The sequence below is a fragment of the Hyposmocoma kahamanoa genome, unplaced genomic scaffold (genome assembly GCF_003589595.1).
Source record: "Hyposmocoma kahamanoa isolate Upper Pololo Valley unplaced genomic scaffold, ASM358959v1 98306, whole genome shotgun sequence".
NCBI classification, from domain to species: domain Eukaryota; kingdom Metazoa; phylum Arthropoda; class Insecta; order Lepidoptera; family Cosmopterigidae; genus Hyposmocoma; species Hyposmocoma kahamanoa.
Genome location: NW_020655562.1, coordinates 1 through 12,698, shown reverse-complemented (window position 1 = coordinate 12,698; position 12,698 = coordinate 1). Strand labels below are relative to the sequence as shown.

General features: G+C 37.1%; 1 protein-coding gene across 1 annotated transcript; it reads right to left on the bottom strand.

Annotated features, from left to right (window-relative positions):
- Nucleotides 1-1,770: 1,770 nt before the first annotated feature.
- LOC113238827 lies at nucleotides 1,771-12,609 on the bottom strand (the record flags this gene model as incomplete). Its single annotated transcript, XM_026475672.1, has 9 exons — nucleotides 1,771-1,831; nucleotides 2,485-2,578; nucleotides 3,844-3,967; nucleotides 5,625-5,779; nucleotides 6,949-7,039; nucleotides 7,929-8,092; nucleotides 9,458-9,591; nucleotides 10,919-11,077; nucleotides 12,517-12,609. Coding segments are annotated over 9 exons (1,075 nt in total), but the record flags the coding sequence as incomplete, so codon positions are not given.
- Nucleotides 12,610-12,698: the final 89 nt, after the last annotated feature.

Here is a 12,698-nt window from a genome sequence, read left to right as displayed (position 1 = left end):
TTTACACAATAAAGATACGATGCAAAATGTTGATTTTAAGAATATATGTAACAATTTGTTGTTTTTATCGAAATAAAATAAAATAATTTTATTAAAAGTATTTTTTAAGCTACCTCGCGTCCTAGAGACGCATGATGCCCCCAACGATTTTGGTAGGAAAAAAAAATAAAAAATAAAAAAGTTTCTATGTTTATATTTTTTTGTTGCACGTTCTAAACACTTGTGGTTCTAGCACGCATGACGGGTTAATCTAACAATTAAAAGTTAAAAATACTAATTATACAGCCCCTCTCCTAAGTAACGGAAGCTCGCTTAAATAAAACTATCAACAATATCTGCATTTGTGAAACCAAGCTATTGCTTGTAGCTTATTATTATTAGTTTACTTTGGTGAACAGTTAGTTATGTACTGCATTTTTTTCATGGTGTCTCTAGATATATTTTAAAATCGAACGACGACAGTTCTCTAGGTGAACAGGAGGTCTCCCACAAATATCGGTTTAACTTAGTATCGGAACGGAGGCTACCACGAAACACGTATGAAGATCGTGATTTAACTAAGTCCTTACTCCGAAACGTCAAATGTCAGCTTCCGTATCGAATTTTGACATTATTTTCATCGTTAAAACTGATATACGTAGTACGTATGTCAGCAGTGAGCTTCGTTACGGACGCTGACACGTAGTATCGTGTTTCGTGGTAGACTTCCAGTTATATCCTTTGACGCAGTAAATCTATTTCTCACTCCATGTTATTCCTTGTATCTATCTACAAGGTTATTTAATAATACTAACAATCTCGCAAGACTGTACCACTAACATCATAAACAACATCTTTTGTTGTATGAATTTTAATTGTTTATCATATACATTTTTTTTCATGAAACAAAGTGACAGGGCGAACAAGTCGTTTGCCTGGTGTCAAGCGACACGCCTGTTCACAGCAGTTGCAGTGCCACTCAGAGCTTTAAATCGCAAAATCCCATGTGCCCGTAATTTCACCCTTACCCTACCAAACCAGAACACAGTATAATGCTCACGTAACTGCTCGGCAGAAATAGATACTGGGCGAAATCTTCCAACTCTTCCATAAAGAACTCTACTGCTACTAAAAAATATTTAAATTGATTGCTCTAAACGGTGACAACTCTGCGTTGGGATAGCAAAAGAAAGCGTCAGCGGGGTGTAAGTTTATATTTAACAACGCAACAACGCACACACTCCACATAGCCAGCCAGCTAGACAACCACAAATTACACCCAAACTGACAAACAAAGTCATGATAACCGTTCGGCCACGGAGACAGGTAGGCATTTAACTGCTAAATATAGATCTCATAATTTTTATTAAAAAAAAAAGAGCCGACTTCAGACTTAACAATTCTTCCTTCTTCTTCTAAGGGTTTACAGGTGGAATATTTTCTTGAAATTTAAATGGAATCAATACTGATGTACCCTCTTTCTAACACAAAAAGAATTATCAAATTCGGTTCACAAACGCTCTCTTTTTTGGTAGTCGTTTAAAGTGTCAAAAAAAAAATTTTTTTGGAAATTTATAACGTTTTGAAAAAACTCACAACAAAACTAGACAAAAGTTGTTGTTTATGATGTTAGCAATATGATCCTGCGAGGTTGCTAGTAATTTACAAATCACCCTGTATATGTAGATATTTTATCTGCTCATTAGGAATACCTCTTCGGATTATTGTAAACGAATACGGTTTTTAGTGAGAAGTATCTTAGTAATAACTTGATCTACGTTTGCAACATACCTTCATTTCAGCACCTTCCTCTGCATTCCCATCGTTAGGACTTGCGTTTCGCCGGCGTTGCCTAAAACATAGCATAAGTACAATATTCTATAAAAAACTGACCTCAAAAGTTCGTGGAATGACATCTATTTGCCAAGTTTATTGAAATCGGATTCATCCCCTAGTTTGCCACCCTAGAAGGAATATTTTCTTCAAATTTAAATGAGACCACTATTGAAGTACCCTCTTTTCAACAAATAAGAAGCATCAAAATCAGTTCACAAATGCCACAGTACACGCATAACATACATACAAAAAAAATGTATCGAAATTAATTGGTACCATTTCTAATTTGAATTTGCGAAAATGAATGCGTGAACAAAGTTTTAACAGGACTTCACGTTTACTTACAACAAGTTTCGGAAACAGGAATTAAACAAGTGTTTAACTTCACATATTAACTTGCGTTATTTGTTAATAAAGATTTAATATTTAATTTCCAAGTTACGTATATTTCAACGTTTTGTAGTAATAACGGTGAAAAAGGTTCACAACCCCTGGAAAACGTTTGTCGTCACCAGTCTGCATTGGGACTTCATGGTCGACAATGGATTATAACTGTATCCTTACAAGAGACTTGTGCCCAGTAGTGGGCACAAGTGTACAAACTAGTAACTGTAATTGTGAATTCTTCCTTCAGAAGTAGTTTTCACAGTTTTGTTGATATTTACTTACCTTGGCGAACGCGCCATTTTCCGTCTTCGCCACAAACAGACAGCTGCTACGGCCAACAAGCATAATACAAACAACCCGCAAGGTATGCCCACGGCTGGAACAAATAATATATAATAATGAAAGGAGTTGTTAAACGTCACGTTTACATTCCTAACAATAGCTGTTGTTAAGTACTTGGAAGTTGAACTTATTACAATTGTAATCTTTATGAGGGACTCCAGGTTCAGGTAGGCATTTATTTATACTCGGTTATAGAATTCAAAGAACAAAAATGTAAACAAACAACTGTCACTGTCAAAGAACCCCCATAGATCATAAACATTTTTTTCACCTCACTAGTTCGGAAAGGCTTTCTTTCTCATTAGAAATCTGCGCGCAAAAACGTTTTTTGAAAAAAAAAAAGGTTTTTGAAATTTGAATTTGACGATGGACTGTGGTGAAAAAAAAACGTAATGACACGTTCCACTACGCGATTTGTCGCATATTATTTATGTAATATAAATCCGTTAGTATATTTTATTCTTATTAATGTTGACATTTAACTGACAAAGATAACTAATTTTGTTTATTAAATTATTTTTGTTATAGTTCTACTGTTTTTCTTTCATCTACCATTTTCCTCGCTATAGTGAGGTGAAAGTTGTGTGTTTCGATCGGCAGCAAAATTGTTTCGCGTCTTGTGCCTTGAAATCTTCTCTACGCTCAGGATTCTATTTTTGAACCACTCGCGGTTTCAATACAAGCCGTCGCATCAATTGCATAACAAATAATTATTTCAGGTTCGTTTTGATAATTCTGTTGAATACAGTATATTAAGACAACGTCTATTTTTTTCAATGTACAGTCCGTGCCCTAAGAGGGGTCAGATAGACCCCCTAAACGTCTATTTGGTTCTAAATAGATCAGTGTGGAAAATGTGTTAAACAAATTTAACATTTAACCAGTGAGCCATTAAAATTTCATTTTGGTATAAATACAATTTCTTTACATTTTTCTGTTGATTTCATAAGAAGGCTTTCAGAACCAAAGCTCGACTTGGGGTTCAGGGGGTCAACAAACGTTCTCCACTCGACATCGACCTGAAACAATTACTGTCAAATAAGTAATACTAGGCCAATCAAGGCAATGTCAAGTATGAAAGCTTCATTCGCATCTTACATCTTTAAATTTGGTGGAGTGTTACTTATTTGACAGATTGTTTCGGGCGGTGAATGGGATCAGACCCCCTAGTAACTTAAAACATAGACTGTACAATATACATATAGATTGTAACTCCTTAACAGGGTTCATGATTGTACGATTATACATTTCTTAATGCTATCGATGCAATTATAGTATATAGACAATATCTAGACTGACCTAAGTACCACGCGGAGTTATCATCCTGCTGCGGCCTCGGCGCGATGTTGAGGACTTCACCGAGAGAACCCTTACTGGATGACACCATCACGTACGTCGGCAGATCAGGATTCAAGTCCGTCAACTGTAAAAATTACATTTTAAAGTGACAAAAATTGTTTCTCTTTATTTTTAGTTATTACATTTATTACACAAACTCAGTATGTTTTATATGAAATATCTTATTCAGAACATATTCAATAAATAAAAATAATCTTATGGTTAATTAAATTTATCACCTCTCCTGCCTTTTTAAGAATATTCTCTGAAAACATTTCCACATCCTGTTGCCTTCCAAGTTCGCCATTCCACATTAGCAATGTGCCCTAATACACTAACACAGAAATCGTCGAACAACTGGAAGTATATAGTCAAAGAAGAGACGGGATACGCTGGGGAAAATGCACTGGCATCGCAGGTCGTGACTCAAAGCTATAACAAATGACTCAAAAGGACCTGTAGAGAAGGAAATTCCAGAAAGAGATGTCCTTGCTGAAGGACACAATCTAAACGACATGGAACCCTACTTTCATTCATCCGCTTCATGTGCCCAAACCACATCAACGTAACTTTCTGTATTGTTAACCGACTTCAAAATAAGGAGGAGGTTCTCAATTCGAATGTAAGTTTTTTTTGTATGTATGTTACGCGATAACTCCGGTATTTGTGAACCGATTTTCATGATTCTTTTTTTGTTGGAAAAAGGGTACCTCCATAGTGGTCCATTTCATTTTGAAGAAAATCATCCACCTCTATGGGTGACTGTTAACGCATGAAGAATCATATTTATAAATAGCGCCTACATTTTATAATAAGGAGCAATTATTTTATTGGTTGATTTGCTATTCTCCAATTCAAGGCGTTTTTCTCTCTCAATATACTTTGAGTAGTGAGAACCGATTTTTATTATCTCCTGTGTCAAGTCCCGCATAGTTGTGAACTAGGGGACGAACCCGGGTTGGCGCACTTTCCGGTAACCGATTTCAATAAAACTTGGTAATTATATGTAAGTCCACGTACTGAGAGAGAGAGAGTTTGAGATCGATTTTTTTAGTACTCTGTACAGAGATTATTATTACTCATCTTCTTTCAAACGGTTTACGGATCACAGCATTCTTAACTTTGTCACATAATATAACTGTATAAATAAGGTGTTTAGTGGCAGAGGAGTTCCTTGTAAGAGAGTTCATCCAGAGATCTACTGGAGTAGATCTAACCATTCTAGCGGTTTCGACGTCTGAAAGTTTCCTTATTTTTTTAATCGCGTACACTGCAGAGCCGAGCCGTTTTGATAACTTACTTATATGGGGACCCCATTGCAATTTAGCATCTAACGTTATACCTAGAAATACAACTGTATCCACAAGATTCAATTTTTCGTTTCTAACTACAATGTTTGTAACCGTCTCTCTAACATTGGGTAATGTAAATTTCACACAATTTGTTTTTTTCTCATTAAGAAGTAGGTTATTAACAGCAAACCAATCAACTACTTTAGATATAGCATTATTCACATCGTCGTAGGAACATTGGTGGTAGGAGGGGTCGATATTACTATTTGGCGGCAGAAATAGGTATGTCCACCACAATAGTCCGCCAAATAGTAATAATGAACGTCACAGTAATGATGCTCATATTACTAAAGGTTCATGCATGTCACTTACCACCAGAAACACAACCTGTTCGTCCCGTTACTTAAAAAAAACCATAAAAAAACTAAAAAAAAACCATGTTTGACCTACCTCAATAGAAGATTGCGGGACCACAATGCTACGCCATTGCTCGAGCGGGCGCGTGATATTCTGCTCGTAGCGGATCACGTGGGCCCCCGGGCGTTGACCGGTCCACCACACCAGGATGCCATCACGCGTGTATTTGTAGTGCACCTCTTCTTTACCTGAAACAATGTTATGTCGAACAAAAAAATAATAATAAATAAATGAATAAATTGTGTATCCATGGGCGGTAATTAAGAAATTACTAAGGAGGGTTTGCTAGAAGTCCAAAGCCGAGGCTTTAATGACTCGTGGTTTGTAATTTTTACCGCCCGTGCTACATAGAATGTGTTACATCGCATTTGCGAGTAAATATAAAATACTTTATGTCTTGTATATATAAATATAGGTTCAATCCCTGATTTTGCATATGGCGGGCTTATAGTCCCGCACCAGGGAACCTGTATTGGAGCTATGGACACACACATAGACAACCACAAATTACACCTAAACTCACGAGATAAATAATTGCAGGCCATAAAAATTTTTCCCCCGACCTGGGACCCGAAACCAGGACCTCTGCGTGGCAGTCCAGAATAGTAACATTACCTCATGTGCTTGTAATTTCGCCAACACCCTTGCTCTTCAAAACCGAAACGCAGTAATGCTTACATTACTGCTTGGCGGCAGAAAGGGGGTAGGTGGCTGGACATATCCAGTCAATCAATTTACTCTTTTACAAGGAGGTCTGCTCTACTAAAACTTCATGGGTCACCGCATGATGGCGGCGAACCTGCGCATCGGCGAATGTTCTCGAAGCGCAGCTGCTATTATAGGACAAAATTCTTAGACAACCGAGAGCTTGCTGTGTGTAGTTGATCCATAGGCAGCAGGCATAAAAAATCTGTGAGTAACATAAATATGGTTGGGCAGTAAGCTTTAAATAGCAAACCTATGTAAATGGGTAACATTGTCTCTCTCCATAGCCGCTGTCGTAACTAACATCATAAGCTGTAACCTCGTATCTGTAATCTCGGTATATATTCATGCAGTAGAGGTCCTTGTGAAAGAGTTCGTCCAGGTAAGTACTGCCACCTTACCTATTTCAGCCGCCAAGCAGTAATTTGAGCATTACTGGGTTCCTGTGAAATTAGAATTTTAAAAGGTAATGTCTCAAGGTGACAGGCGTAGTGAAAGTACCCCTAAGTTCTTTGCGATTTAAAGTTCTAAATGGCATTGCAACTGTTATGGATAGGCATTTCACTTACCACCAGGCGCACTTGTACGTCACGTCACTGGGTATTATGTAAAAAAAAACTAAATGAATTTACATATACGAGTAAGAACCTACCTGGAGTGATGGTCTCCACTTGGCTGTGCTCCGGGGGGTTGTACCCAATCACCATTACGTAGGTCTTATCTGCCGGTTCCACATCGTGAATCTAAAAGATACAGGAATTAGAACTTAGTATGTAAATAACCTGAAAAGTGGTTACTTTTTAATTATTACTACATACACATATTAATGTGTCACCTGTCTCCCTCTAGGGCAGATCGAGACGATGAACCTCCATTAACTACGCTCACCGAGTATATAACCAGAAATGGAGAGGAAATAAGGGCCATCCATCACTGGCAAGTCATCATTCTAATGGATCTTACATCACTTTTAAATATCAACCCTCGTTTGCGCTGGAATCACAAATTAGAAACCTGAAATAGTACAGCGCCAACAACAGCCCTGTGTGTATGTCTCCGTATATTCCAAAAATATTCTGTATTTATTGTAATGAAGATAATATCTCTAATAATGGGAAGCTGTTCTATTCGATGGTGTGGGAAACAGCAAAACATCTAATTACAAAACAAACGGAACCACATTTCATTGGTTATTAAATATTAAATTATGTAATTTTTCAATTTTCGTCCATTATAGCAAAGCTCAAGTTCAACTGGTCGATTTGAAGTGAAACAATTGACGACACCCGTCAATTGTTTCGAATTCGGGCTGGCCAATCGGAGAGCAATTGTCACCGTTATGATATGGCAGAATAGTTTTCAAACAAATTAAATGACATTTCGTCTCTATTTCTGGTTATATACTCGATGACTACACTCTTAACGTCTTTCGCTAATATACTGTGACGGATTGTAAATTGCCCTAATCACACGTTTCTGCAGGACAAAGATCCTATTAATATCGGCGGCATAGCCCCACAGCAAAATACCAGATGTCATTGAATTGTGAAAGTAGTTGAAGTAAACCAATCTAACGGTTTCAATGTCTAAAATATACAAATAGTAAAATCAGTTAATAAAAAAGTAACCCACCAAAACATTATTACTATCAGTCTGCACAGAAGTCCACTGTTCGACAGGTAACCAGAGCCGTGTGCTATAGCGCACAGTATACTTCCCCGGAGGGCCGTTCCAGGAGACATGCAGAGTTGTCGAGTTTATGAACACGCCTTTTAGGTCTTTGAAGCGCTGAGGACCTGTTAAACATATAAAGGAACTTTTAATTACTGTTGCTAAAAATAACTGCGTAAAAGATTAATTATATTTAATTATTATGATAACGCGCACACACTCATAGCCAGCACTAGAGAAACCGTGTATCGCGGGTGCCATGGACACACACATAGACAACTACAAATTACACCCACAGTCACTATTATATATAATTCTATCGGCCCGGTAATCGAACCCGGTACCTCTGTGTGGCAGTCCAGTATGGTAACCGTTCGGCCACTGAGGCGGTTAATACAACGATCGAACACAATGAAAAACATTTTTCACCCATGACCATACTGCGTCGAGTACGGTGCAGCATGCAATATTACATATAGGTAGTAGCAATACTAATTGCTCTTATCAAAAGAGGTACGAGTCAAGCTATCGAGTTGTCGAAATCCTGCTGTGATTTGTTAAAAATCTTTATACTGGGTATCAGTAATGCTCTCATTACTGCTTGGCGGAAGAAATAATAATATATAATAATAATAATAAATTTATTCAATTTAAACATACAGCACTTAAACTAGATGACTACAATAAGGTACAATTCGATTGTATGGGCAGACAAAAGTTGAACCATCATAACCTATTCTAGGTACAAAACCTGTGTTAATAGTGTTACGAAGATTCTCCGTTTCGGCAAAATCAGAAAAGAAAACAATCTTTGAACTGCGGCTAAAACTGAAATACTGTAGTGCAGTGCCGTGAATCTAGTGTAGAGTAGCAATAACAGTAATAAAAAGTAAGTAGAAAGTATGTGTAAGTGTGTGTGTGTGTGTGTGTGTGAAAGTGTGTGTGTTTGTGTGTGTGTTTGAGTGTGTGTGTGAAATGAAATGGAGTAGAGTGCGCTTAATAGCATTTATATGATAGATAAATAAAATAAATAGATAAATAAAATTTAAGTATGGAAGTCTATTTATGATAATATAACCAGGAGTTCTTCCGTCTTCTCATAAGATAATTTCTGTAACCATTTTCTTAGTATATATTCAACTTCATACTTGTTTAATGCATATATTTGATGGGATTTATTAATTTTATTATATAATCTAGTACTTAGTTCAGTTAATTGTCCGTTAGCAAAGGCAGTACAGCATCGCTTGGTATCACAGACAAGGAAACCTTGTCGTCTACCAAGAGCAATTTTAACTAGGGGTAGATTTGAATGACGATGTAAGACACATTTTAGTATAAATGACTGCCTCACCGTGAGCACCTGGGCTTCGGAATATAACTCCGTATATATATATAATATAATAGGTAAGGTGAGAGTAATTCCCTGAACGAACCTTTCCCTAGTAGCTCTACTGGTATGTGGAAATTGGATAATTGTCAATACTCACCTTCAGCCAATGTAGTGACAGTGTAAGGTGGGCTGAAAGGCCCGCCCAGAGCACGATTTGGTATACGAGCCTGAACTCGCACTTCGTACACTGTGTTAGGTTGCAGGCCTTCGAAAGTCGCAGAGTTTCTCTTGCTGTAACAACACATAAATGTCAATGACACCGCCACTTATACAGTTAGTTTTTTTTAAAGTTAAAGCTGTGTAGTTTTTCTGTGAATGAATAAATGAATTAATGATATCTATTTGCTTAAAATATGATTTGCAATTTGGTGCTACAAGTATACATAATAAAACAGTACTCATATTTTACGGCTATCGGATTGCAAATCTATGGATGTCAACATTTTGGCAGCTAAGCAATTCTAAAGCAAATCCTATCATGTATAAAGATAACATATTATAATAGTAAGTTATTGCCATGTCATGAAGATGTCAAAAAATATAAATACATTCCTTATCAAATAAGTTAAGTAGTCAAATTTATTGAGAAATATATGTAAAGAAGTCATTAATTGAATAGAAATTTTTATCTCTTAGCCATGACATCAGCTGACGTTTAAATAGAAGATTATTATTTATCATTTTTATATCAGAGGGTAAAGCATTATATATCCTCACACACGTAGCCCCGCACTGTTTCTGGTAGTAACTTAGTTTAGTACATCGAGTATATAACCAGAAATAAAGACGAAATAAGGGCCATATATTCCTGGTAACACATTAGCGATACAGCTCTTATAAATATCAACTCCCGTTTGCACTGAAATATAGACAGGCCAACAACTGACCTGTGTGGACGTCTCCGTATATTCCAAAAAATATTCTGTATTTATTGTAATAAAGATAATATCTCTAACAATGCCGTGCTGTTCTATTCGGTGGTGTGGGAGAAACAGCAAAACATCTAATTACAAAATAAACGGAATCACATTTCATCGGTAATTAAATATTAAATAAGTAATTTTGCAATTTTCGTCCATTATACTAAAGATCAAGTTAACTGGACGATTTGAAGTGAAACAGTTGACGACACCCGTCAATTGTTTCGAACTCGGGCTGGCCAATCGGAGCGCAGTTGTCACAGTAATTATACGGCAGAATAGTTTTCAAACAAATTAAATTACATTTCGCCTCTATTTCTGGTTATATACTCGATGGTTTAGTATAACTATTATAAACTAATCTGTCTGGGCCCCTTACATTTATATTGTGAATGTCTCGCGTCTTTTTAACTTCAAAGATGTGCATACAAGGCAGGCGGTAAGATAGAACGTGGCGGAGTATAGCCTAGAACCCTCGCCTAAGAGGAACCCGTGCCAGCAGCAACAAACATTTCTTATTTCAATCGGAAATTTGTTACAGACCTTCGAAGCCATTACAACTACGCTTTCTCTAATTAGAGCAGTTTTGCATGTTCTGGTTTGTACTTGAGAAAATGCATTCCAATTCAATAACATACCTTTCCTGGCATTTGTCATTCCCGTCCACCATCCTGGCGCAAACCATGTAGACGTAAACCTCGTCTGATGCTTCTGCCTCGTAACATCGCCAAGTCACCGTAAAATTTCGACGACCAATGTGGATCAATCCAATGTCCCTGGGGACAGCTGTAACTTCTCTGTAAAAGAAAATTGGTAAGGCGAAATTATAATGTATCCGAGGTATTTATTATTAGGTTTAAAGCACTGACTTACAAATAAATGGACGACGGGTCTAATACAAAAACCACGAAAAAAATGTCCCAAGTCAACCTATTTAAACGTAGTGACATGTAAAAAGCTAAAACGTTGAATTTAAATTGTAATGTCATCGCAGTACTGTCTAATTTTGCTTGCTTCGCTGTCAGTCGAACAAACGAAGACTAAAGCGTGAATGACGCTCTGTATACGATTTTAACGCCCTATAAGTTCGGACACGTTTTAGCGCGGACCCGACGTCCATATAATTGTAAGTCAATGCCGTCAAATAAGTAATACTCCACTAAATTAAAAGAGGCATGATGCGAATGAAGCTTCATACTTATCATTTCATACTCATCATCGTCTTTGGTTTTGATCGTGTAATTCTTATTTGAAAGTAAATATTTCGAACAGATGTCGGATGGAGAACAGGAGTCGACACCCAGGTTTGAGTCGCCTTTTTATATTGAACTTTGGCTACAAAGGCTTCCAAAATCCGCCGTAGCAAGGCTACGCATGTTAGTCGCGACGCGCGCGATAAAAGTGATATAAGCGCGCGCTATTGGCTGTCTCAATCAAATCTAATTTACATAGCCAATAGGGCGCGCTTATTTCAATTTTATCGCGCGCGTCGCGACTATCATGCGTAGCCATGCTACGGGGGCTGCTCGATATAGATTATAATCTCAGTACAGAGTACTAAAAAAACCGACCTCAAAAGTACGTGGAATTACGTCTATTTGCTAAGTTTTGTTGAAATATCCCCTAGTTCGCCACTATACAGGACTTGATACTGGAGATAATAAAAATAGGTTCTCACTACGACACTACTCAAAGTATATCGAGAGAAAAACGCCTTGAATTGGAGAAATAGCAAAATCAACTAAATAATTGCTTCTAAATTAAAGTTAGGCGCTATTTATAAAAATGAATCTTCATGCGTGAACAGCCACCGTTTGAGGTGGATGATTTTCTTCAAAATGAAATGGGACCACTATGGAAATACCCCCTTTCCAACAAAAAAAGAATCATGAAAATCGGTTCACAAATACCGGAGTTATCGCGTAACATACATACAAAAAAAAACACAGTCGAATTGAGAACCTCCTCCTTTTTTGAAGTCGGTTAAAAAATAAAAGTCGCATTATTTCACGTTTTCAAAAATAAATATACTTATCGAAAATTATTAGCGTCCCAAGTTCGAAACTTCACAGGGCCCTCTCCCCGCACACACCCCCCAAATTACGACGACAGCTATTTTAAAGTAATTCCGACCGTTCCTTGTAATATTATATCTATTTATTACATATATATCAAATATATATATATTTATTATAAAAATAAAGTATTTTTTAACGTCAGTAAAGTTCATACTCACCGTAGGGTTCTCAGTAATATGGACATGCCCATTAAGCAACGGCTCGCCAGCATCCTTGGAACCTCCGCCATTCGCAAGGCGACCGCCGACGTTCTGCGTATGTCATAACATCTTACAGATATTATAAGTTTGTCATTTACACAATAAAGATACGATGCAAAATGTTGATTTTAAGAATATAT